The sequence below is a fragment of the Ranitomeya imitator genome, chromosome 7 (genome assembly GCF_032444005.1).
Source record: "Ranitomeya imitator isolate aRanImi1 chromosome 7, aRanImi1.pri, whole genome shotgun sequence".
Taxonomy (NCBI): domain Eukaryota; kingdom Metazoa; phylum Chordata; class Amphibia; order Anura; family Dendrobatidae; genus Ranitomeya; species Ranitomeya imitator.
The window spans coordinates 8731903-8756812 of NC_091288.1; the positions used below are offsets into that span (position 1 = coordinate 8731903).

Genomic DNA, 24910 nt, shown 5'->3' on the forward strand with positions numbered 1-24910 from the left:
AATGAAGGGTTAATGCCACCTTGCTATTGTAAGGTGACATTAAGCCAAATTAATAATGGAGAGGCGTCAATTATGACACCTATCCATTATTAATCCAATACTAGTAAAGGGTTAAATAAAACACAAACACATTATTTAAAATTATTTTAATGAAATAAAAACAATGGTTGTTGGATTATTTTATTCTACGCCCAATCCAGTCACTGAAGACCCTCGTTCTGTAAGTAAAAAAACATAATAAACCAACAATATCCTTACCCTCCGCAGATCTGTAACGTCCAACGATGTAAATCCATCTGAAGGGGTTAAGATATTTTGCAGCCACGAGCTTTGCTAATGCAATGATGCTCATGGCTGCAAAAACCCCGGAAAATGAAGGTAAAGTAGGTCAATGACCTATATTTACCTGCATTTGCGGTGAGGCGCCCTCTGCTGTCTGTTCCTAGATCGTGGGAACTTTCCTAGAAAGCTCCCTGGCTCGAGATCATAAGAGGGCGCCCTCTGCTGTTTGTCCTCATATGAACTCGAGCCTGGGAGCTTTCTAGGAAAGTTCCCACGATCTAGAAACAGCCAGCAGAGGGCGCCTCACCGCCATTGACCTACTTTACCTTCATTTTCCGGGGTTTTTGCAACCATGAGCATCATTGCATTAGCAAAGCTCGTGGCTGCAAAATATTTTAACCCCTTCAGATGGATTTACATCGTTGGACGTTACAGATCTGCGGAGGGTAAGGATATTGTTGGTTTATGATGTTTTTTTACTTACAGAACGAGGGTCTTCAGTGACTGGATTGGGCGTAGAATAAAATAATCCAACAACCATTGTTTTTATTTCATTAAAATAATTTTAAATAATGTGTTTGTGTTTTATTTAACCCTTTGATTAATAATGGATAGGTGTCATAATTGACGCCTCTCCATTATTAATTTGGCTTAATGTCACCTTACAATAGCAAGGTGACATTAACCCTTCATTACCCCATATCCCACCGCTACATGGGAATGGGAAGAGAGTGGCCAAGTGCCAGAATAGGCGCATCTTCCAGATGTGCCTTTTCTGGGGTGGCTGGGGGCAGATGTTTTTAGCCAGGGGGGGGCCAATAACCATGGACCCTCTCCAGGCTATTAATATCTGCCCTCAGTCACTGGCTTTACTACTCTGGAGGAGAAAATTGTGCGGGAGCCCACGCCAATTTTTTCCGCCATTTAACCCTTTAATTTAGTAGATAGAACGGCCAAATTTTGCAGATACACACTACTAACATTAGTAGTGTGGAATCTGCAAAAAAATGGAGAGAAGACATTATATATATATATATATATATATATATATATATATATACCTATTCTATGTGTACACATTTATTCTACCTATTGGACTGGAAGCTGTCAGTGTGATTTTACTGTACACCGCACTGAATTGCCGGCTTTTCTCTCTTACAGCGCTGCGTATTCCTCGCAAGTCACACTGCTTGTCCGTGTGTAATCCATATTTTTCACGCTTCCATAGACTTTCATTGGCGTATTTCTTGCGCAGTACGGTGACAAACGCATGATGCGATTTTGTACGGCCGTAGAAAGCCGTATAATACTGATCAGTAAAATATGGCAGATAGGAGCAGGGGCAGAGAATAATTGTGCCGTATTTTTTGCGAGTTTTACGGACGTAGTTTCTGCGCTCTTACGTCCGTAAAACTCGCAAGTGTGAAGCCGGCCTAACAGTTCTCCTATAATGGGGCAGATGGCGATCGTTCAGATTACGGGACATGCTGTGGATGTAAAGAGGTAACATGGCACTACATTGCTGGGGATGTAAAGAGGTAAAGTGGCACTACATGCTGGGGATGTAAAGAGGTAACGTGGCACTACATGCTGTGGATGTAAAGAGGTAACATGGCACTACATGCTGGGGATGTAAAGAGGTAACGTGGCACTACATGCTGTGGATGTAGAGAGGTAAAGTGGCACTACATGCTGTGGATGTAAAGAGGTAACATGGCACTACATGCTGGGGATGTAAAGAGGTAACGTGGCACTACATGCTGGGGATGTAAAGAGGTAACGTGGCACTACATGCTGTGGATGTAAAGAGGTAACATGGCACTACATGCTGGGGATGTAAAGAGGTAACGTGGCACTACATGCTGTGGATGTAGAGAGGTAAAGTGGCACTACATGCTGTGGATGTAGAGAGGTAAAGTGGCACTACATGCTGTGGATGTAAAGAGGTAACATGGCACTACATGCTGGGGATGTAAAGAAGTAACGTGACACTACATGCTGGGGATGTAAAGAGGTAATGTGGCACTACATGCTAGGGATATAGGGAGGTAACGTGGCACTACATGCTGGGGATGTAGAGAGGTAACGTGGCACTACATGCTGGGGATGTAAAGAGGTAACGTGGCACTACATGCTGGGGATGTAAAGAAGTAATGTGGCACTACATGCTGCGGATGTAAAGAGGTAACGTGGCACTACTTGCTGGGGGTGTAAAGATGTAACGTGGCACTACATGCTGGGGATGTAGAGAGGTATCGTGGTACTACATGCTGTGGATGTAAAGAGGTAACGTGGCACTAAATGCTGGGGATGTAAAGAAGTAACGTGACACTACATGCTGGGGATGTAAAGAGGTAACGTGGCACTACATGCTGGGGATATAGGGAGGTAACGTGGTACTACATGCTGGGGATGTAGAGAGGTAACGTGGCACTACATGCTGGGGATATAGGGAGGTAACGTGGCACTACATGCTGTGGATGTAGAGAGGTAAAGTGGCACTACATGCTGGGAATGTAAAGAAGTAATGTGGCACTACATGCTGGGGATGTAAAGAGGTAACGTGGCACTACTTGCTGGGGGTGTAAAGATGTAACGTGGCACTACATGCTGTGGATATAGGGAGGTAACGTGGCCCTACATGCTGGGGATGTAAAGAGGTAACGTGGCACTACATGCTAGGGATGTAGAGAGGTAAAGTGGCACCACATGCTGGGGATGTAGGGAGGCAACGTGGCACTACATGACTAGTCCGTCCCCAGCGACCCCCGTCCCCAGCCCCACCGCCTCCGTCCACAGCCCCCCAGCCTCAGCCCTCCGGGCCTCAGTCCACAGCCCCCCGGGCCTCAGTCCACAGCCCCCCGGGCCTCAGTCCACAGCCCCCCGGCCGCCATCCACAGCCACCCGGCCGCCATCCACAGCCACCCGGCCTCCATCCACAGCCCCCCGGCCTCCAACCACAGCCCCCCGGCCTCCATCCACAGCCCCCCGGCCTCCAACCACAGCCCCCCGGCCTCCATCCACAGCCCCCCGGCCTCCAACCACAGCCCCCCGGCCTCCATCCACAGCCCCCGATGTGTCGGCCATCACTCACCAGTTCTCTCCTCAGCTGAATGAAAAACTGTTTGCATTTGAAGGAAATCTTTACGATCTTCAACCTTGAAAAAAAGACAGAACAGTCAGCCATCACCTAGGCATTTTATGTGGATCTATTTCACATTCTGGGGGCAGCAGAGGGGATGTAACTCAGAGACCCCCATAGTCCCAGGGCAGGACCAGCATTGCTCGTGGTGGTGGTCCTGTTCACCGACCGCTCATGCTTCAGTTGCCCCCTCGAGGTTACTGCAGGAGGCAGATGTGCGGACCCTTGCATCTGACCTATTTTTCAGCTGAAGAGACCCTCTAGAATTCAGTGACCTTCACTGACTTCTGCAAGATGGATATTTATATCCTTGTGTGCAACTGAGAAGAGGCTGCCCAGGAATCCCACCGGGAAGGAGACCACCGAGATCAGGAACATTCTCCAGGAGTGTTTCCTTCTTTTCTTACATTACCCAGTAAATATACGAAGACACCGAAAAGTAACTGTACAATTATTACGCTGAAATAACGCGGACCGTTTATTTTCCGTCCACATTAAGGATAAGTTCACACAGAGCATTTTTGCTGCGTTTTTTATGCTAATTTACAGCTGCTTTTTACAGTTCCAGCAAAGCCTATGAGATTTCAGAAATCTCCTGCACACATTGGGTTTTTGTGTGATCAATATTTTGTGCTTTGCTACGTTTTTTGGACACAAAGCATGTCACTTCTTTCAGCGTTTTTGCTGCGTTTTATTCAGCGATTTTTTACCTATTGACTTAAATGGGTGGTGAAAAAATGCAGCAAAAACGCAGGTATCATTATTTGCTGCGTTTTTGCTGCTGAAAATTCAAGGACATTATTAGCATGGACAAAAAAGAAAAACGCACCAAACACGCAACAAAAAACGCACCGAAACCAGCGTTTTGGACGCAGCTTCTTTCCTGCAAAGATCAGGTTTTGCTGCAGAAAAAAAAGCAGCAAAAAAGCCCTGTGTGAACTTACCCTAATGTCTCATGGTCGGAAAACAGCAGAGAGCACAGTGACGGACATCACAAATAGGGATGACAGTCACCAGCAATGATGTAAGTAATGCAGCCATCAGGAGAGAGGGTCATTGTGCCGCACACCCCTCATGTAAGTAATGCAGCCATAAGGAGAGAGGATCATTGTGCCGCACACCCCTCATGTAAGTAATGCAGCCATCAGGAGAGAGGTTCATTGTGCCGCACACTCCTCATGTAAGTAATGCAGCCATCAGGAGAGAGGGTCATTGTGCCGCACACCCCTCATGTAAGTAATGCAGCCATCAGGAGAGAGGATCATTGTGCCGCACACTCCTCATGTAAGTAATGCAGCCATCAGGAGAGAGGATCATTGTGCCGCACACCCCTCATGTAAGTAATGCAGCCATCAGGAGAGAGGATCATTGTGCCGCACACTCCTCATGTAAGTAATGCAGCCATCAGGAGAGAGGATCATTGTGCCGCACACTCCTCATGTAAGTAATGCAGCCATCAGGAGAGAGGATCATTGTGCCGCACACCCCTCATGTAAGTAATGCAGCCATCAGGAGAGAGGATCATTGTGCCGCACACCCCTCATGTAAGTAATGCAGCCATCAGGAGAGAGGATCATTGTGCCGCACACTCCTCATGTAAGTAATGCAGCCATCAGGAGAGAGGATCATTGTGCCGCACACCCCTCATGTAAGTAATGCAGCCATCAGGAGAGAGGGTCATTGTGCCGCACACCCCTCATGTAAGCAATGCAGCCATAAGGAGAGAGGATCATTGTGCCGCACACTCCTCATGTAAGTAATGCAGCCATCAGGAGAGAGGATCATTGTGCCGCACACCCCTCATGTAAGTAATGCAGCCATCAGGAGAGAGGATCATTGTGCCGCACACCCATCATGTAAGTAATGCAGCCATAAGGAGAGAGGATCATTGTGCCGCACACTCCTCATGTAAGTAATGCAGCCATCAGGAGAGAGGATCATTGTGCCGCACACCCCTCATGTAAGTAATGCAGCCATCAGGAGAGAGGATCATTGTGCCGCACACTCCTCATGTAAGTAATGCAGCCATCAGGAGAGAGGATCATTGTGCCGCACACCCCTCATGTAAGTAATGCAGCCATCAGGAGAGAGGGTCATTGTGCCGCACACCCCTCATGTAAGCAATGCAGCCATAAGGAGAGAGGATCATTGTGCCGCACACTCCTCATGTAAGTAATGCAGCCATCAGGAGAGAGGATCATTGTGCCGCACACCCCTCATGTAAGTAATGCAGCCATCAGGAGAGAGGATCATTGTGCCGCACACCCATCATGTAAGTAATGCAGCCATAAGGAGAGAGGATCATTGTGCCGCACACTCCTCATGTAAGTAATGCAGCCATCAGGAGAGAGGGTCATTGTGCCGCACACCCCTCATGTAAGTAATGCAGCCATCAGGAGAGAGGATCATTGTGCCGCACACCCATCATGTAAGTAATGCAGCCATCAGGAGAGAGGGTCATTGTGCCGCACACTCCTCATGTAAGTAATGCAGCCATCAGGAGAGAGAATCATTGTGCCGCACACCCCTCATGTAAGTAATGCAGCCATCAGGAGAGAGGGTCATTGTGCCGCACACTCCTCATGTAAGTAATGCAGCCATCAGGAGAGAGGATCATTGTGCCGCACACCCCTCATGTAAGTAATGCAGCCATCAGGAGAGAGGATCATTGTGCCGCACACCCATCATGTAAGTAATGCAGCCATCAGGAGAGAGGGTCATTGTGCCGCACACCCCTCATGTAAGTAATGCAGCCATCAGGAGAGAGAATCATTGTGCCGCACACCCCTCATGTAAGTAATGCAGCCATAAGGAGAGAGGGTCATTGTGCCGCACACTCCTCATGTAAGTAATGCAGCCATCAGGAGAGAGGGTCATTGTGCCGCACACCCCTCATGTAAGTAATGCAGCCATCAGGAGAGAGGATCATTGTGCCGCACACCCCTCATGTAAGTAATGCAGCCATCAGGAGAGAGGATCATTGTGCCGCACACTCCTCATGTAAGTAATGCAGCCATCAGGAGAGAGGATCATTGTGCCGCACACCCATCATGTAAGTAATGCAGCCATCAGGAGAGAGAATCATTGTGCCGCACACCCCTCATGTAAGTAATGCAGCCATCAGGAGAGAGGATCATTGTGCCGCACACCCCTCATGTAAGTAATGCAGCCATCAGGAGAGAGGATCATTGTGCCGCACACTCCTCATGTAAGTAATGCAGCCATCAGGAGAGAGGATCATTGTGCCGCACACCCCTCATGTAAGTAATGCAGCCATCAGGAGAGAGGATCATTGTGCCGCACACCCCTCATGTAAGTAATGCAGCCATCAGGAGAGAGGGTCATTGTGCCGCACACCCCTCATGTAAGTAATGCAGCCATCAGGAGAGAGGGTCATTGTGCCGCACACCCCTCATGTAAGTAATGCAGCCATCAGGAGAGAGGATCATTGTGCCGCACACCCCTCATGTAAGTAATGCAGCCATCAGGAGAGAGGGTCATTGTGCCGCACACCCCTCATGTAAGTAATGCAGCCATCAGGAGAGAGGATCATTGTGCCGCACACCCCTCATGTAAGTAATGCAGCCATCAGGAGAGAGGATCATTGTGCCGCACACTCCTCATGTAAGTAATGCAGCCATCAGGAGAGAGGGTCATTGTGCCGCACACTCCTCATGTAAGTAATGCAGCCATCAGGAGAGAGGGTCATTGTGCCGCACACCCCTCATGTAAGTAATGCAGCCATCAGGAGAGAGGATCATTGTGCCGCACACTCCTCATGTAAGTAATGCAGCCATCAGGAGAGAGGGTCATTGTGCCGCACACCCCTCATGTAAGTAATGCAGCCATCAGGAGAGAGGATCATTGTGCCGCACACTCCTCATGTAAGTAATGCAGCCATCAGGAGAGAGGATCATTGTGCCGCACACTCCTCATGTAAGTAATGCAGCCATCAGGAGAGAGGATCATTGTGCCGCACACTTCTCATGTAAGTAATGCAGCCATCAGGAGAGAGGGTCATTGTGCCGCACACCCCTCATGTAAGTAATGCAGCCATCAGGAGAGAGGATCATTGTGCCGCACACTCCTCATGTAAGTAATGCAGCCATCAGGAGAGAGGATCATTGTGCCGCACACTCCTCATGTAAGTAATGCAGCCATCAGGAGAGAGGGTCATTGTGCCGCACACCCCTCATGTAAGTAATGCAGCCATCAGGAGAGAGGATCATTGTGCCGCACACCCATCATGTAAGTAATGCAGCCATCAGGAGAGAGGGTCATTGTGCTGCACACTCCTCATGTAAGTAATGCAGCCATCAGGAGAGAGAATCATTGTGCCGCACACCCCTCATGTAAGTAATGCAGCCATAAGGAGAGAGGGTCATTGTGCCGCACACCCCTCATGTAAGTAATGCAGCCATCAGGAGAGAGGGTCATTGTGCCGCACACTCCTCATGTAAGTAATGCAGCCATCAGGAGAGAGGGTCATTGTGCCGCACACCCCTCATGTAAGTAATGCAGCCATCAGGAGAGAGGATCATTGTGCCGCACACTCCTCATGTAAGTAATGCAGCCATCAGGAGGGAGGATCATTGTGCCGCACACCCCTCATGTAAGTAATGCAGCCATCAGGAGAGAGGATCATTGTGCCGCACACTCCTCATGTAAGTAATGCAGCCATCGGGAGAGAGAATCATTGTGCCGCACACCCCTCATGTAAGTAATGCAGCCATCAGGAGAGAGGATCATTGTGCCGCACACCCCTCATGTAAGTAATGCAGCCATCAGGAGAGAGGATCATTGTGCCGCACACCCCTCATGTAAGTAATGCAGCCATCAGTAGAGAGGGTCATTGTGCCGCACACCCCTCATGTAAAGTCAGGCTGTGCCGCCATGTGGGCAAACTGTACAGAGACCTCATACAGTGACCACTGACATTTAATGCCGCCCTGAACACGTGTCTAGTCGTACGCCGGCGCTCATCATGTGCAGAAACGTGTAAATGGGTCCAGTGGAAAGAAGGAAATATTACATAGGGGAAAACCAGCTCTTACCATGGAAATGCATTAATCCGCACCGTGTTTTTGTAAATGACGATGCCGCCCGACATAACACCAATCAGGATTTCATTATTGCTTTGATCCTGCAACAATAAAATAAAACAAGTTAAAAGAATGTAAAGGGTTCTCCGGTGATCACTTATCGATCGGTGGATCCCACCGCAAACCACTATCGTTCCCCGTTACAGAACAAAGCAGAAGTGCACACGACCGACTGCAGCTCCGATCATTCCCTAAGGGGGCGCTGCACTCAGCTGTTTCCAGCAGCCTCATAGAGAATGAATGGATCAGTGGTCGGGTGTCCAACCTGCAGCTACATTTTGTAAAAAGGGATAAAAGTGCCTCGTTTTACAGATCAGTGCAGGTCACAGGAGCCGGACACCAAGTGACCAGCAAGTTATCACCTACCCTCTGTATGTCCTGAGAGAAAGGGTCACAACTCACACCAGCAAATCAGAAACACTAATAAGAGGGCGAAAGTGAGAAGATCTTCTACACTCAAAATAGCAAAATCCCACTGGATTATACCCCAGAGCTGCACTCATTATTCTGCTGGTGCAGTCACTGTGTACATACATTACATTAGTGATACTGAGTTACCTCCTGTATTATACCCCAGAGCTGCACTCACTATTCTGCTGGTGCAGTCACTGTGTACATACATTACTGATCCTGAGTTACATCCTGTATTATACTCCAGAGCTGCACTCACTATTCTGCTGGTGCAGTCACTATGTACATACATTACATTACTGATCCTGAGTTACATCCTGTATTATACCCCAGAGCTGCACTCACTATTCAGCGGGTGCTGTCACTGTGTACATACATTACATTACTGATCCTGAGTTACCTCCTGTATTATACCCCAGAGCTGCACTCACTATTCTGCTGGTGCAGTCACTGTGTACATACATTACTGATCCGGAGTTACCTCCTGTATTATACCCCAGAGCTGCACTCACTATTCTGCTGGTGCAGTCACTGTGTACATACATTACATTACTGATCCTGAGTTACCTCCTGTATTATACCCCAGAGCTGCACTCACTATTCTGCTGGTGCAGTCACTGTGTACATACATTACTGATCCTGAGTTACCTCCTGTATTATACCCCAGAGCTGCACTCACTATTCTGCTGGTGCAGTCACTGTGTACATACATTACATTACTGATCCTGAGTTACATCCTGTATTATACTCCAGAGCTGCACTCACTATTCTGCTGGTGCAGTCACTGTGTACATACATTACATTACTGATCCTGAGTTACATCCTGTATTATACCCCAGAGCTGCACTCACTATTCTGCTGGTGCAGTCACTGTGTACATACATTACTGATCCTGAGTTACATCCTGTATTATACCCCAGAGCTGCACTCACTATTCTGCTGGTGCAGTCACTATGTACATACATTACATTAATGATCCTCAGTTACATCCTGTATTATACTCCACAGCTGTGCTCACTATTCTGCTGGTGTAGTCACTGTGTACATACATTACATTACTGATCCTGAATTACCTCCTGTATTATACTCCAGAGCTGCACTCACTATTCTGCTGGTGCAGTCACTATGTACATACATTACATTACTGATCCTGAGTTATATCCTGCATTATACCCGAGAGCTGCACTCACTACTCTGCTGGTGCACTCACTGTGTACATACATTACTGATCCTGAGTTACATCCTGCATTATACTCCAGAGCTGTCGTTCCTTCATACACACAGGTTCTTTGTAATGACCGCACACTTTTGCTGGTGACTGATCAAGAGGAAATACTCCGACACATGACAGCATTATACACTGCCGCAGTGAGAGGAGGCAGCTGCGTTATTGCGGCTCCAGCGGTGGATTTCCACTGGAAATTTTCCGCTAATTACTGGAGGAGGAGGAGTAAATAGAGTATAATATGAGTAATGGGCAAAGCGTCGGCGCCATAAACAGCGCGACCTGCACTGGGGAGAGCAGTGACCACATGGCTGAAGACCGATCTAACGTGCGGTAAACAATACAAAGGAGGATCCCGGTGACAGCGACGCGACTCATTCATTCACTGGCGGAGGGAAGAGAAACTGCAGGAAGGAAACACTTGTACGACCAGGAAACATCAATGCGAGAGGTCAAGAAATAGGAAAACCAGATAATAAGTGATCAAGTAGAATCATAGACACAACACAGTGGCCCTGGCATGTGCAAACCCCCGAGTGACCCCATAACCAGGAAATCAGGGTCTGCACAGACTGCGATAGTGACTCATTCTGGAAAGTGCAATCTTCACAACAAACACTGAAAAAGCAACCTAAAAATGGCCAGAACAGTGAGTGCAGCTCTGGAGTATAATACAGGATGTAACTCAGGATCAGTAATGTAATGTATGTACACAGTGACTGCACCAGCAGAATAGTGAGTGCAGCTCTGGGGTATAATACAGGATGTAACTCAGGATCAGTAATGTATGTACACAGTGAGTGCACCAGCAGAATAGTGAGTGCAGCTCTGGGGTATAATACAGGATGTAACTCAGGATCAGTAATGTAATGTATGTACACAGTGACTGCACCAGCAGAATAGTGAGTGCAGCTCTGGAGTATAATACCGGATGTAACTCAGGATCAGTAATGTAATGTATGTACACAGTGACTGCACCAGCAGAATAGTGAGTGCAGCTCTGGAGTATAATACAGGATGTAACTCAGGATCAGTAATGTAATGTATGTACACAGTGACTGCACCAGCAGAATAGTGAGTGCAGCTCTGGGGTATAATACAGGATGTAACTCAGGATCAGTAATGTAATGTGTGTACACAGTGACTGCACCAGCAGAATAGTGAGTGCAGCTCTGGGGTATAATACAGGAGGTAACTCAGGATCAGTAATGTAATGTACAGTGGGGCAAAAAAGTATTTAGTCAGTCAGCAATAGTGCAAGTTCCACCACTTAAAAAGATGAGAGGCGTCTGTAATTTACATCATAGGTAGACCTCAACTATGGGAGACAAACTGAGAAAAAAAAATCCAGAAAATCACATTGTCTGTTTTTTTAACAATTTATTTGCATATTATTGTGGAAAATAAGTATTTGGTCAGAAACAAAATTTCATCTCAATACTTTGTAATATATCCTTTGTTGGCAATGACAGAGGTCAAACGTTTTCTGTAAGTCTTCACAAGGTTGCCACACACTGTTGTTGGTATGTTGGCCCATTCCTCCATGCAGATCTCCTCTAGAGCAGTGATGTTTTTGGCTTTTCGCTTGGCAACACGGACTTTCAACTCCCTCCAAAGGTTTTCTATAGGGTTGAGATCTGGAGACTGGCTAGGCCACTCCAGGACCTTGAAATGCTTCTTACGAAGCCACTCCTTCGTTGCCCTGGCGGTGTGCTTTGGATCATTGTCATGTTGAAAGACCCAGCCAGGTTTCATCTTCAATGCCCTTGCTGATGAAAGGAGGTTTGCACTCAAAATCTCACGATACATGGCCCCATTCATTCTTTCATGTACCCGGATCAGTCGTCCTGGCCCCTTTGCAGAGAAACAGCCCCAAAGCATGATGTTTCCACCACCATGCTTTACAGTAGGTATGGTGTTTGATGGATGCAACTCAGTATTCTTTTTCCTCCAAACACGACAAGTTGTGTTTCTACCAAACAGTTCCAGTTTGGTTTCATCAGACCATAGGACATTCTCCCAAAACTCCTCTGGATCATCCAAATGCTCTCTAGCAAACTTCAGACGGGCCCGGACATGTACTGGCTTAAGCAGTGGGACACGTCTGGCACTGCAGGATCTGAGTCCATGGTGGCGTAGTGTGTTAATTATGGTAGGCCTTGTTACATTGGTCCCAGCTCTCTGCAGTTCATTCACTAGGTCCCGCCGCGTGGTTCTGGGATTTTTGCTCACCGTTCTTGTGATCATTCTGACCCCACGGGGTGGGATTTTGCGTGGAGCCCCAGATCGAGGGAGATTATCAGTGGTCTTGTATGTCTTCCATTTTCTAATTATTGCTCCCACTGTTGATTTCTTCACTCCAAGCTGGTTGGCTATTGCAGATTCAGTCTTCCCAGCCTGGTGCAGGGCTACAATTTTGTTTCTGGTGTCCTTTGACAGCTCTTTGGTCTTCACCATAGTGGAGTTTGGAGTCAGACTGTTTGAGGGTGTGCACAGGTGTCTTTTTATACTGATAACAAGTTTAAACAGGTGCCATTACTACAGGTAATGAGTGGAGGAAAGAGGAGACTCTTAAAGAAGAAGTTACAGGTCTGTGAGAGCCAGAAATCTTGATTGTTTGTTTCTGACCAAATACTTATTTTCCACCATAATATGCAAATAAATTGTTAAAAAAAACAGACAATGTGATTTTCTGGATTTTTTTTCTCAGTTTGTCTCCCATAGTTGAGGTCTACCTATGATGTAAATTACAGACGCCTCTCATCTTTTTAAGTGGTGGAACTTGCACTATTGCTGACTGACTAAATACTTTTTTGCCCCACTGTATGTACACAGTGACTGCACCAGCAGAATAGTGAGTGCAGCTCTGGAGTATAATACAGGATGTAACTCAGGATCAGTAATGTAATATATGTACACAGTGACTGCACCAGCAGAATAGTGAGTGCAGCTCTGGGGTATAATACAGGATGTAACTCAGGATCAGTAATGTATGTACACAGTGACTGCACCAGCAGAATAGTGAGTGCAGCTCTGGGGTATAATACAGGATGTAACTCAGGATCAGTAATGTAATGTATGTACACAGTGACTGCACCAGCAGAATAGTGAGTGCAGCTCTGGGGTATAATTCAGGAGGTAACTCAGGATCAGTAATGTAATGTATGTACACAGTGACTGCACCAGCAGAATAGTGAGTGCAGCTCTGGAGTATAATACAGGATGTAACTCAGGATCAGTAATGTAATGTATGTACACAGTGACTGCACCAGCAGAATAGTGAGTGCAGTTCTGGAGTATAATACAGGATGTAACTCAGGATCAGTAATGTATGTACACAGTGACTGCACCAGCAGAATAGTGAGTGCAGCTCTGGGGTATAATACAGGATGTAACTCAGGATCAGTAATGTAATGTATGTACACAGTGACTGCACCAGCAGAATAGTGAGTGCAGCTCTGGGGTATAATACAGGAGGTAACTCAGGATCAGTAATGTAATGTATGTACACAGTGACTGCACCAGCAGAATAGTGAGTGCAGCTCTGGGGTATAATACAGGAGGTAACTCAGGATCAGTAATGTAGGTACACAGTGACTGCACCAGCAGAATAGTGAGTGCAGTTCTGGAGCATAATACAGGAGGTAACTCAGGATCAGTAATGTAATGTATGTACACAGTGACTGCACCAGCAGAATAGTGAGTGCAGCTCTGGAGTATAATACAGGATGTAACTCAGGATCAGTAATGTAATGTATGTACACAGTGACTGCACCAGCAGAATAGTGAGTGCAGCTCTGGGATATAATACAGGAGGTAACTCAGGATCAGTAATGTAATGTATGTACACAGTGACTGCACCAGCAGAATAGTGAGTGCAGCTCTGGGATATAATACAGGAGGTAACTCAGGATCAGTAATGTAATGTATGTACACAGTGACTGCACCAGCAGAATAGTGAGTGCAGCTCTGGGGTATAATACAGGATGTAACTCAGGATCAGTAATGTAATGTATGTACACAGTGACTGCACCAGCAGAATAGTGAGCGCAGCTGTGGAGTATAATACAGGATGAATCTCAGTATGCATAACGACCCATCACATACGATCGCTTACCCGTGCATAGTGCAGTTCCACGCCATACAGCTCCAAGGTGCGGGCAGTGTTTAGGTAGCTGAATTCTGAATCCGCTGGAGATAAGCCACTAAAAAAATATAAAAAAAGGGAAAATATGAAATCTGCTTTTAGAGAGCAGTGCTGTTCTGTGAATTGGATCAGTATCAGAGCTGTGGAGTTGGAGATTACGGACCCCTCAGTCCTGATTACCATGTGGGCAAATCAGTGATTCAGAGATCTGACTTCACATATGAAATCTGACAACTTCTTGTGACGCCACTTGGACGACAATATGAGAAGGGAACGGGCAGAGCCCCGGAGAAGAGGGGACGGGCAAGAGCCCCGGAGAGGAGGGGACGGGCAAGAGCCCCGGAGAGGAGGGGACGGGCAAGAGCCCCGGAGAGGAGGGGACGGGCAAGAGCCCCGGAGAGGAGGGGACGGGCAAGAGCCCCGGAGAGGAGGGGACGGGCAAGAGCCCCGGAGAGGAGGGGACGGGCAAGAGCCCCGGAGAGGAGGGGACGGGCAAGAGCCCCGGAGAGGTGGGGACGGGCAAGAGCCCCGGAGAGGAGGGGACGGGCAAGAGCCCCGGAGAGGAGGGGACGGGCAAGAGCCCAGGAGAGGAGGGGACGGGCAAGAGCCCCGGAGAGGAGGGGACGGGCAAGAGCCCCGGAGAGGAGGGGACCGGCAGAGCCCCGGAGAGGAGGGGACCGGCAGAGCCCCGGAGAGGAGGGGACCGGCAGAGCCCCGGAGAGGAGGGTCTCACCTGTGCTGCTGATGCAGTTTAGCAATCTCCTTCTCGAAGTCCAGAGGTTGGCTGGGGACAAAGGAGAAGTCGACAAGGTATCCCGGCAGATGCTCCGAATGACTGTAGTCTCCAATTTCAGCTTTTTAGATAGAGAAAATATGATTAATCAAATGTGAATAACACAGAATAAGGCAGGTAATTAAAGGGGCTGTCGTGCCACAAATATACATAGATGAGCTTTATAAAGTTACTGGAGATTTATTTCGCCAGGTATCCGGCCATCAGGCTCCGCTCAGGTCCAGGCTTCTCTGCGCCTTTGTCATCATGGGTGCTGTGTGCGGGGACTGGCCAGGCCTCGGTGTGTCTGGATGTGACACAGAAGGGGGCTGGCTTGGTCCTCTTCTTGCACAGCATGGTTTATGTGTGGGCAGAGCACTTGACTGTGAGCGGCTCTGCTGCAGCCAGTGGCAGATACCTCTCCTAACACCGGTCATACATTAACTATATTAAGACGATACATAACTTACTGTTTAAAGCACATTCATGTTTATTTTGTTGTCTGGACAACCCCTTTAAGATCACTCCCAAAGCCCAATCTGGCAGTAATACTCACACTGCACTGCATAAGAAGCCAGCAGGGCGGCAGTATTGTACGGGCAGGGCAGCCTGCAAGACCAGAAGACAGTGAGGTACAGTATAACGATCTCTGTATGTATCACAGCACAGGAATGATCAATGATGGCGAGTCCACCGATACTCTGCACCCACACACTCCAGTCACACCCAGAGCTGCAGCGATGCCACTGCTAGGATGTGTGCACTGATAGGGCTGGTGAGAATACAGAAGACCCCCGGTCACTTACCTCCCGGTCAGAATATCCTGTTTTATCTGCAGGAAGTACTGATATCTGGAAGAGGAGAGACGTGGGTGACGCAGGAATCGCTCATTTGTTTTTTTCTATCCGACAATTATTTCAGCAATCGAATGTGACAATTTTTCAGATAAATGCCGCCTGCCACCCAACACCGCTGCATTGTGGCCACATTCAACTCCCACCCTAACAACCTCTTAAAGGGTCTTGGTGAAAGTGGAGGCCAGTAAATCTTAATTATAAGGAAAAAGTAACAATTCCTATTTTCAAGATCTGTGCTTGCTGTTGCTGAATGGAAGCACAGGCATCAGGGTTTGACACAGCGGAGGATTCATTGCACTGGGCCCATTGGACATTATCAGGGCAGGTTTCATTGGAAATCAGCAAGCAGAGATCTTGATATGGAAGTGAAATAAGCGCAGATACATTAGAAAGTTGCAGAACTTTTCCTTTTTTCTTAGATCCTTACTTGTAGTAGGAGGGAATGACCCCTACCTTGTGTACTCCTCCTGTAACTTGTTGGGATCAGACACAAAAAACTTGACTCTGAAGCTCAGGCTGTGCGGAGACCCCCCTGCAAGGATGAGACGGGGTGAGCGCTCGGCAAATCAGGATGTGATGCTGGGATCTGGCGCACATTGCACTCTGCATTATCACACGTAGTGCAGCGCACATTTCATTGTCACTGGAAATCATCATTCTCCTGTTCCATCCATTTCTAACCTTCTCACAGCTGAGAATCTGTTACAATGGGTCAGTGATGGCAGGACAGGAGCGTCCGCTGTGCTGACACTACAAGTGATTGTGCATTGTCCATCACCTTGGTACGCGGGACTCAATGTCAATCATGTTTCTATTCACTGACAGCAATAGTGGAAAAGGGACTAGATTCGGGACAATCTCTGGACTCACTTTTCAGCTGCTTCCTGACGGGTTTATTCGGGTCCAGCCACCTCTGTGCACAAGAAAAGGAACCAGAAGAACAATCAGACGGGACCCCTGGACGGTGTGATGGCCGCCGCCCTTACCTCAGAAGCCTTACCGGGTTGTCGCAGGAGTCGTCGGCCAGCTGCAGTCCGAAGTAGTCTCTCTCCGTCAGATCCAGGAACCTGAAGACCGAGTCTAGCAGAGCTTGTCCATGGTCGTGCTTCTGAAAGACACAAACGAGGCCACAAATCCATGGAAAGCTCCGGCATGGACCACTGCAGCCCACCCTGAGGCTGCGGAGAGACAGCGGCAGGTCTACAGGAGGCAGAAGAAAGGGGGAATCCAGGCACACGACGGCCTACCCCCACATCAGCAACCCGGGGCCAGGAACGGCTGCCCAGGATTATCACAGGCCATTCATGGAGGTCAGGAAGTGCAACAACCAGGCCCCTCCTCCTCCCTGTGGCTCATGCCCCTCCTACTAAGGCTCCTCCCCCTTCCTGAGGCTCATGCCCCTCCTACTAAGGTCCCTCCTCCTTCCTGAGGCACACCCCCCTCTAATAAGGACACTCCTCCTTCCTGAGGCTCACCCCCCTCTAATAAAGACACTCCTTCCTAAGGCTCACCCCCTCTCTACTACGGCCCCTCCTCCTTTCTGAGGCTCATGCCCCTCCCCCTTCCTGAGGCTCACCCCCTCCCTACTAAGGCCCCTCCTTCCTGAGGCTCACCCCCTCCCTACTAAAGCCCCTCCTTTCTACGGCTCACCCCCTTTCTACGGCTCACCCCCTCCCTACTAAGGCCCCTCCTCCTCCCTGAGGCCAACCCCCTCCTTCCTACTAAGGCCCCTCCTCCTCCATGAGGCTCACCCCCTCCCTACTAAGGCCCCTCCTCCTTCCTACTAAGGCCCCTCCTCCTCCCTGAGGCCCATCCCCTCCTTCCTACTAAGGCCCCTCCTCCTCCATGAGGCTCACCCCCTCCCTACTAAGGCCCCTCCTCCTTCCTACTAAGGCCCCTCCTCCTCCATGAGGCTCACCCCCTCCCTACTAAGGCCTCTCCTCCTCCCTGAAGCCCACCCCCTCCTTCCTACTAAGGCCCCTCCTCCTTCCTACTAAGGCCCCTCCTCCCATGAGGCTCACCCACTCTCTACTAAGGCCCCTCCTCCTCCTTACTGAGGCTAGTGCCCCTCCCTGAGGCCCACCCCCTTCTTCCTACTAAGGCCCCTCCTCCTCCTTCATGAGGCTCATCCCCTCCCTACAAGGTAAAGTGAATGCCCACGTATGGCGATGTGTACGGTAAAGTGAATGCCCACGTATGGCCATGTGTACGGTAAAGTGAATGCCCACGTATGGCCATGTGTACGGTAAAGTAAATGCCCACGTATGGCCATGTGTACAGTACAGTAAATGCCCACGTATGGCATGTGTACGGTACAGTGAATGCCCTCGTTTGCCTATGTGCACGGTACAGTGAATGCCCACTTATGGCGATGTGTACGGTACACTGAATGCCCTCGTATGGCGATGTGCACGGTACAGTGAATGCCCACGTATGGCCATGTGTACAGTACAGTAAATGCCCACGTATGGCATGTGTACGGTACAGTGAATGCCCTCGTTTGGCTATGTGCACGGTACAGTGAATGCCCTCGTTTGCCTATGTGCACGGTACAGTGAATGCCCACTTATGGCGATGTGTACGGTACACTGAATGCCCTCGTATGGCGATGTGCACGGTACAGTGAATGCCCTCGTTTGCCGATGTGCACGTACAAGTGATAACGTTACGGCTCTCTGAAAACAGGGAGGGAAAAAAATAGCGCAAAACATACAATTGGCCCGGTCAGGACAGGGTTAATAAGGAATTCTGATTGAGACATTTATGAAACGTTGTTTCTTTTTAAAATCAGAATGAAAAGAATTGTAACCAGCAGCAGCTGGATGACGAAGCCCACCACGGCGCTGCTCACGCTCAAGGCCACGTTATTACTGACTCTGATAAAGGCAGACTAAGCAAACGCCAGAAACTAGCCCAAGTTATAGCGGAGAAGTTCACCAGCCATGACTTTCTGACAGAAAAAAAAAATGCAGCTAGTGAGGATGAATCCCCCCCAGAAAGCTGCAGAGGTTCCATCCTACAGAGCAGATAGCCGTCCAGGATGGCGCAGACCGGTGGTGTCCGGCTGCGGATACACGAGGACGGCGCAGCACACCAAGCGGGTTACTTACATTTACACGGAAAGCTTGCACACTGTTATCCAGCAGCAGGATATTGCACACCACCTCTGTGCTCTGTCTGTCTCGCGCCTGCTCCGATGCTCGTACATTGTAGGTTCTGCCGGCAGGCAATCGGAAACGTGCGCTCATTACTGTCCACACAAAGTCTGCGGAGAGAAGAAGAGGCAGAAAACGCGTGGTCACCACCATTGCGGATCACGATTCACTGCACGGCAAGAAAAGGAACGGGGTGGCAGGATAAAAGCACACGAGCAGACCACACGCAGGGAAACGGGAGATGTGGACGCCGGATACACGCTCGCGGGGACGCCGGATACACGCTCGAGGGGACGCCGGATACACGCTCGAGGGGACGCCGGATACACGCTCGCGGGGATGCCGGATACACGCTCGCGGGGACGCCGGATACACGCTCGAGGGGACGCCGGATACACGCTCGAGGGGACGCCGGATACACGCTCGCGGGGACGCCGGATACACGCTCGCGGGGACGCCGGATACACGCTCGCGGGGACGCCGGATACACGCTCGCGGGGACGCCGGATACACGCTCGCGGGGACGCCGGATACACGCTCGCGGGGACGCCGGATACACGCTCGAGGGGACGCCGGGTACACGCTCGAGGGGACGCCGGGTACACGCTCGAGGGGACGCCGGGTACACGCTCGAGGGGACGACGGATACACGCTCGAGGGGACGCCGGATACACGCTCGCGGGGACGACGGATACACGCTCGAGGGCACGCCGGATACACGCTCGAGGGGACGCCGGGTACACGCTCGAGGGGACGCCGGGTACACGCTCGAGGGGACGACGGATACACGCTCGAGGGGACGCCGGATACACGCTCGCGGGGACGACGGATACACGCTCGAGGGGACGCCGGGTACACGCTCGAGGGGACGCCGGGTACACGCTCGAGGGGACGCCGGGTACACGCTCGAGGGGACGACGGATACACGCTCGAGGGGACGCCGGATACACGCTCGCGGGGACGACGGATACACGCTCGAGGGCACGCCGGATACACGCTCGAGGGGACGCCGGGTACACGCTCGAGGGGACGCCGGATACACGCTCGCGGGGACGCGGTTACATGCTCAAGGGATGCTGGATACATGCTCGAAGGGACGCTGGATACACGATCGCAGGGACGCTGGATACACGATCGCAGGGACGCTGGATACATGATCGCAGGGACGCTGGATACATGATCGCAGGGACGCTGGATACATGGTTGCAGGAACACCAGATATATGCTCACAGGGACGCTGGATATATGATTGCAGGGACGCTGGATACATGATCGCAGGGACGCTGGATACATGATCGCAGGGACGCTGGATACATGATCGCAGGGACGCTGGATACATGATCGCAGGGACGCTGGATACATGATCGCAGGGACGCTGGATACATGATCGCAGGGACGCTGGATACATGATCGCAGGGACGCTGGATACATGATCGCAGGGACGCTGAATACATGGTTGCGGGAACACCAGATATATGCTCACAGGGACGCTGGATATATGATTGCAGGGAAGCTGGATACATGGTTGCGGGAACGCTGGATACATGCTCGCAGGGACGCTAGATACATGATCACAGGGACGCTGGATACATGATAGCAGGGACGCTGGATACATGATAGCAGGGACGCTGGATACATGATCGCAGGGACGCTGGATACATGGTTGCGGGAACGCCGGATACATGATCGCAGGGACGCCGGATACATGATCGCAGGGACGCCAGATACATGATCGCAGGGACGCCAGATACATGATCGCAGGGACGCTGGATACATGATCGCAGGGACGCCGGATACATGATCGCAGGGACGCTGGATACATGCTCGCAGGGACGCCGGATACATGATCGCTGGGACGCTGGATACACGCTCGCAGGGACGCCGGATACATGATCGCAGGGACGCCGGATACATGATCGCAGGGACGCCGGATACATGATCGCAGGGACGCCGGATACATACTTGCAGGGACGCTGGATACACGCTCGCGGGGACGCTGGATACATACTTGCAGGGACGCTGGATTCATACTTGCAGGGACGCTGGATTCATACTTGCAGGGATGCTGGATACACGCTCGCAGGGACGCCGGTTACATGCTCACGGGGATACAACGAACTCAAAGGTGCAAATTTTAATCTAACATCACAGCTACACATAAAACTGACCAAACAAAGCAGCCAAACGCAAGATTGATGCACAAGTCTGGAGTCCTGAATTACAGGAAAGCTCATCAGATGCCGATATCTGCACGATTACCCTGCGTCCTTCACCTCACAACCCTCAGCATTACCTATAGACTCGTATATATGCAACAGATTAACGGTACTGCTCAAGATGCATCACTAATTAAGAGAAAAGAGCATAATCCCAAAATAAGAGCATTAAATGGCGATTCCCAACACTGTCCAATAGAGGCAACAATTTGGGGATTGGTGGGGTTCAAACACTGTGACCACCACCAAACCCAAGGACAGAGCTGTAAGATGCCGAGTCAGGCAGAGCTGTAGACAATGAGTAGAGTCAGGGCCCTGCACTCATTATCCCTGTGGTTGGACCCCCCCCACTGATGAGATGGTGGTCACCTTTCCTGTGGACAGATGATCTTTGACGTTAATAACCCTTTACTGTAAATGTCCCTACGTGTGGTGTTACTCCAGACGTCATTGATCCTTCTATCACCGGTGTGCAGAGCCGTCATGTCCCAGAATCCCGGGGGTCCTGTCTGACACAACCCGGACCCCAGCAGAAGACCCCAAGTGGCGGTGATTTAGAAGCTGATCACACGGTCTTATATATATATTAGATGCTAGTGATGTCCCCGTCTGTCATGTGGCTGCACAGGTGGAGGGTTACATGGTGTGAACAGGTCTAGAAGGAGAAGCAGAAGGGAGCCGCTGTACACCGGTGCGGAGACCCCCGCGATCCAGGGGTCACCCCCAATAATCAGACTAACACTCTACTTTCCCATTATATCATTTGGATGCCTGCTGTACCTGCATTAATGTCTACATCACCAAGTCTATGGAGGCCCACCACATCCATGGCCCAGCGCTGCCCACCGCTCCTGGGCGCAGACGGGTATGGCGACATCACACTGACAGCTGATGAAGGAAAGCTCGTTAGGTGGGTTAATTACATGGCATATGCACATTTATTAATCAGGGCTTTGTCTGCAAAACAGGAGGCAGAAATCCTAATAATGACCCGACCTCCATCCATCGCGGTGAAGGCTCCATACAAGACGTCGGTGGCTTCCCGGCCGCACAGACGACAACGCAGGGAAGTTTCTACATTTATAAGAATTGTTTCCTCCTGAAATTATGAAACTTGTAATCACAAAGCAACAAGTCCCCAGAGAAAAAAAAGGTGTAAAATGTCCAGAAAAGCAAATGGGTCATCTAGACACCACTGACAAATGGCCGATACAAGTGGCGCGGTGGCCGGCTCCGGGCGCACAGTTACTCGCTCCCGTGTATTCAGACAATGTCATCTGGGTTCAGAGTCAATGGTGACCGGAGCCGCGACGCCTCCTCCGGCCGACGCATTTCTGCACGTCGTGTTCCTGATATTTCAGCAGATAAATCCACCCGGGGAATTGTGCAGCGGTGGTCCTCGTAGGACCACCCCAGCAGTCTCCGCTCGGCTCTCCCTCTCCCCTGTGTACGGCAGCAGATGTCCGCAGCCTCCGCCGCTGCCAGGATAACCCACTGACCTAGATTTCAGCTCCGAGCAAAAGCACAAAGGCCTGATGGCTTCATTCATGTGACAAATGCACCGAGGCCGAGCCGTGATGCCATGCTGCGTGGGCGACTGCACCGCAGACACAGAGACTGTCGGTAAGACTGAACTTGCTGCAGACGTCCACCCTTCTGGCCCCATTCTCGCCACCGGTGACGCCACAATAAGGTTTTCTGGAGATCAAAGCTAGAAAAAAGATACAGGTCTCCATTTCTGGAAGATTTGCATTAATGAAGAAAGTCACTTCAGGGGGTCTCCAAAACCCAAAAATAACAGGCGGTAGGTCATGAGCCCCAACAAGTACCAAAGGGGCCACAAGGGACTCGGTGGGCCGCACCTTTTAGAAAATCGTGCCATTGTGCACATCTCTGGAGACGAGCCACTGACACGCTGCCGGCAGCCACTGCACATGACATGGTTGTAGTCACATCATGGAGGATGGGGTCACAGTCGCCGACATTGCTGAGCCGCAGGTTACCTTAGAAACTACAAGTGTCCTCTACACAACACCTCCTGCGGCTCCTACAGAATGTGCTGTCACGTTAAGGGTACGTGCACACGTCAGGAATTTCATGCAGAAATTTTCCTGACAAAAACCGGACATTTCTGCCAGAAATCCGCATGCGTTTTTTTCACTTTTTTCTGCAATTTTTGTGCGGATTTTATGTGGATTTTTTGCATTCTTTCCCAGACACTCCAAATGCCATAATATAATGGGAAATCCGCAAAAATAAGGAACATGATGCTCATTTTTCCGGAATGCGCTTTTTTTGCAGAAAAAAAACGCATCATGTGCACAAAAAATGCGGAATGCATTCTAAATGATAGGATGCATATGTATGCGTTTTTTAAGCATTTTTATCGCGCAAAAAATGCAAAAATTCCTGAACGTGTGCACATACCCTAATTAATGCTGTCTGCACCATGCAGAGTATGCCAGACCCCCAGAGTGAGGGGCACAACAACTGGCTGCCAGCCATGGGCAGTACCTATGGGTGCACAGGGGCAAAAAGCGACCATTATAAAATCTCTGCCAACATCCATAAATGCGGGATCGCCCTTTGAATTTGGCCTTGCGAGAGGTGCAGCTTCTGGGCACAACGTAATATGTGTAGCGAAGCCCCCTGTGCACACACCGCAGCGGTGGTCTCTGCTATTCAGCTAGCTCAGGAATACAACGCCTCATCTAGGTCCCGGTGGTCTCCTGCTCCGCGGTCAGCATTACCGCACAGTGATGACGAGGTCAATGCCAGGCAGCTGCAGCAAAGGCCACGAGATCTCGGGAGACGTCAGAAGGGGCAAACACGCACAAGACTGAAACATGCCGACCAGAATGTTGGGTACAGGATATAGCAGAGCCGGGGCGGTGTAACCGGCGGGAGCCAAGTGCAGCATGGAAAAACTGGACGGCGAAATCCAGAGAGAGCGTCAGGGTGAGGCGCCATGTGTGTAACGCAACGGGTGACAGTTTCAGAAAAGCTGAACTTTCGCTGCCACGGAATCCTCAGCCGAACACACTGCAGTCTTCTCACTGTAGAAGATAAAACACATAGGAAAGATCCCTTAAAGGGAATGTGTCAGCAGGATTTCCTCCACCGAACTATTTATACACACATGTAGATCCTTTACATGACCTTTACGTGGCCGGACTCCACCTCCGTTACGGAGAAATCAGATTTTGAATTGATATGCAAATGAGGCTGAAGCCTCTGTCACTCCAGATCTATTCCCCGCCCAGCGCAGCCTCCTCCTGTCTGACAGCCTCTATACGGTGTGACTTCAGGTAAAGGCTGGGGGCGGCGCTTGGCGGGGAACAGAGCTGGTGTGACAGAGGCTTCAGATCTACCATAGCTCTTCAGCCTCATTTGCATATCAATTCAAAATCTGATTTCTAAGTAATGGATGAACGGGCTGGTCGTGTAAAGGAATTGCTGATCTCTTCCTTGAAAGGGCTCAATGCATATATAAATAGTTTTGGGGGTAAAATTCTGCTGACGCATTCCCTTTAATGACCACAAAGTGATGTAGCAATCATGTGGCGATTAATAAGCAACCAATTTATGCAGAAACTCATTG

The 24910-nt window shown here is 49.9% G+C and overlaps 1 protein-coding gene across 1 annotated transcript in view; it reads right to left on the minus strand.

Annotated features, from left to right (window-relative positions):
- Positions 1-24910, minus strand: part of PTPN4 (protein tyrosine phosphatase non-receptor type 4) — a 74760-nt gene that overhangs the window by 36455 nt on the left and 13395 nt on the right. Inside the window, exons 2-11 of the mRNA XM_069732655.1 lie at positions 19049-19203; positions 16939-17046; positions 16809-16851; positions 16392-16470; positions 15888-15932; positions 15638-15690; positions 15043-15163; positions 14280-14367; positions 8479-8567; positions 3377-3440 (exon numbers count right to left, since the gene is read on the minus strand). Coding sequence (XP_069588756.1) covers positions 3377-3440; positions 8479-8567; positions 14280-14367; positions 15043-15163; positions 15638-15690; positions 15888-15932; positions 16392-16470; positions 16809-16851; positions 16939-17046; positions 19049-19186 — 828 coding nt within the window. The 5' untranslated portion in view covers positions 19187-19203. The remainder of the gene's footprint in view (positions 1-3376; positions 3441-8478; positions 8568-14279; positions 14368-15042; positions 15164-15637; positions 15691-15887; positions 15933-16391; positions 16471-16808; positions 16852-16938; positions 17047-19048; positions 19204-24910) is intronic.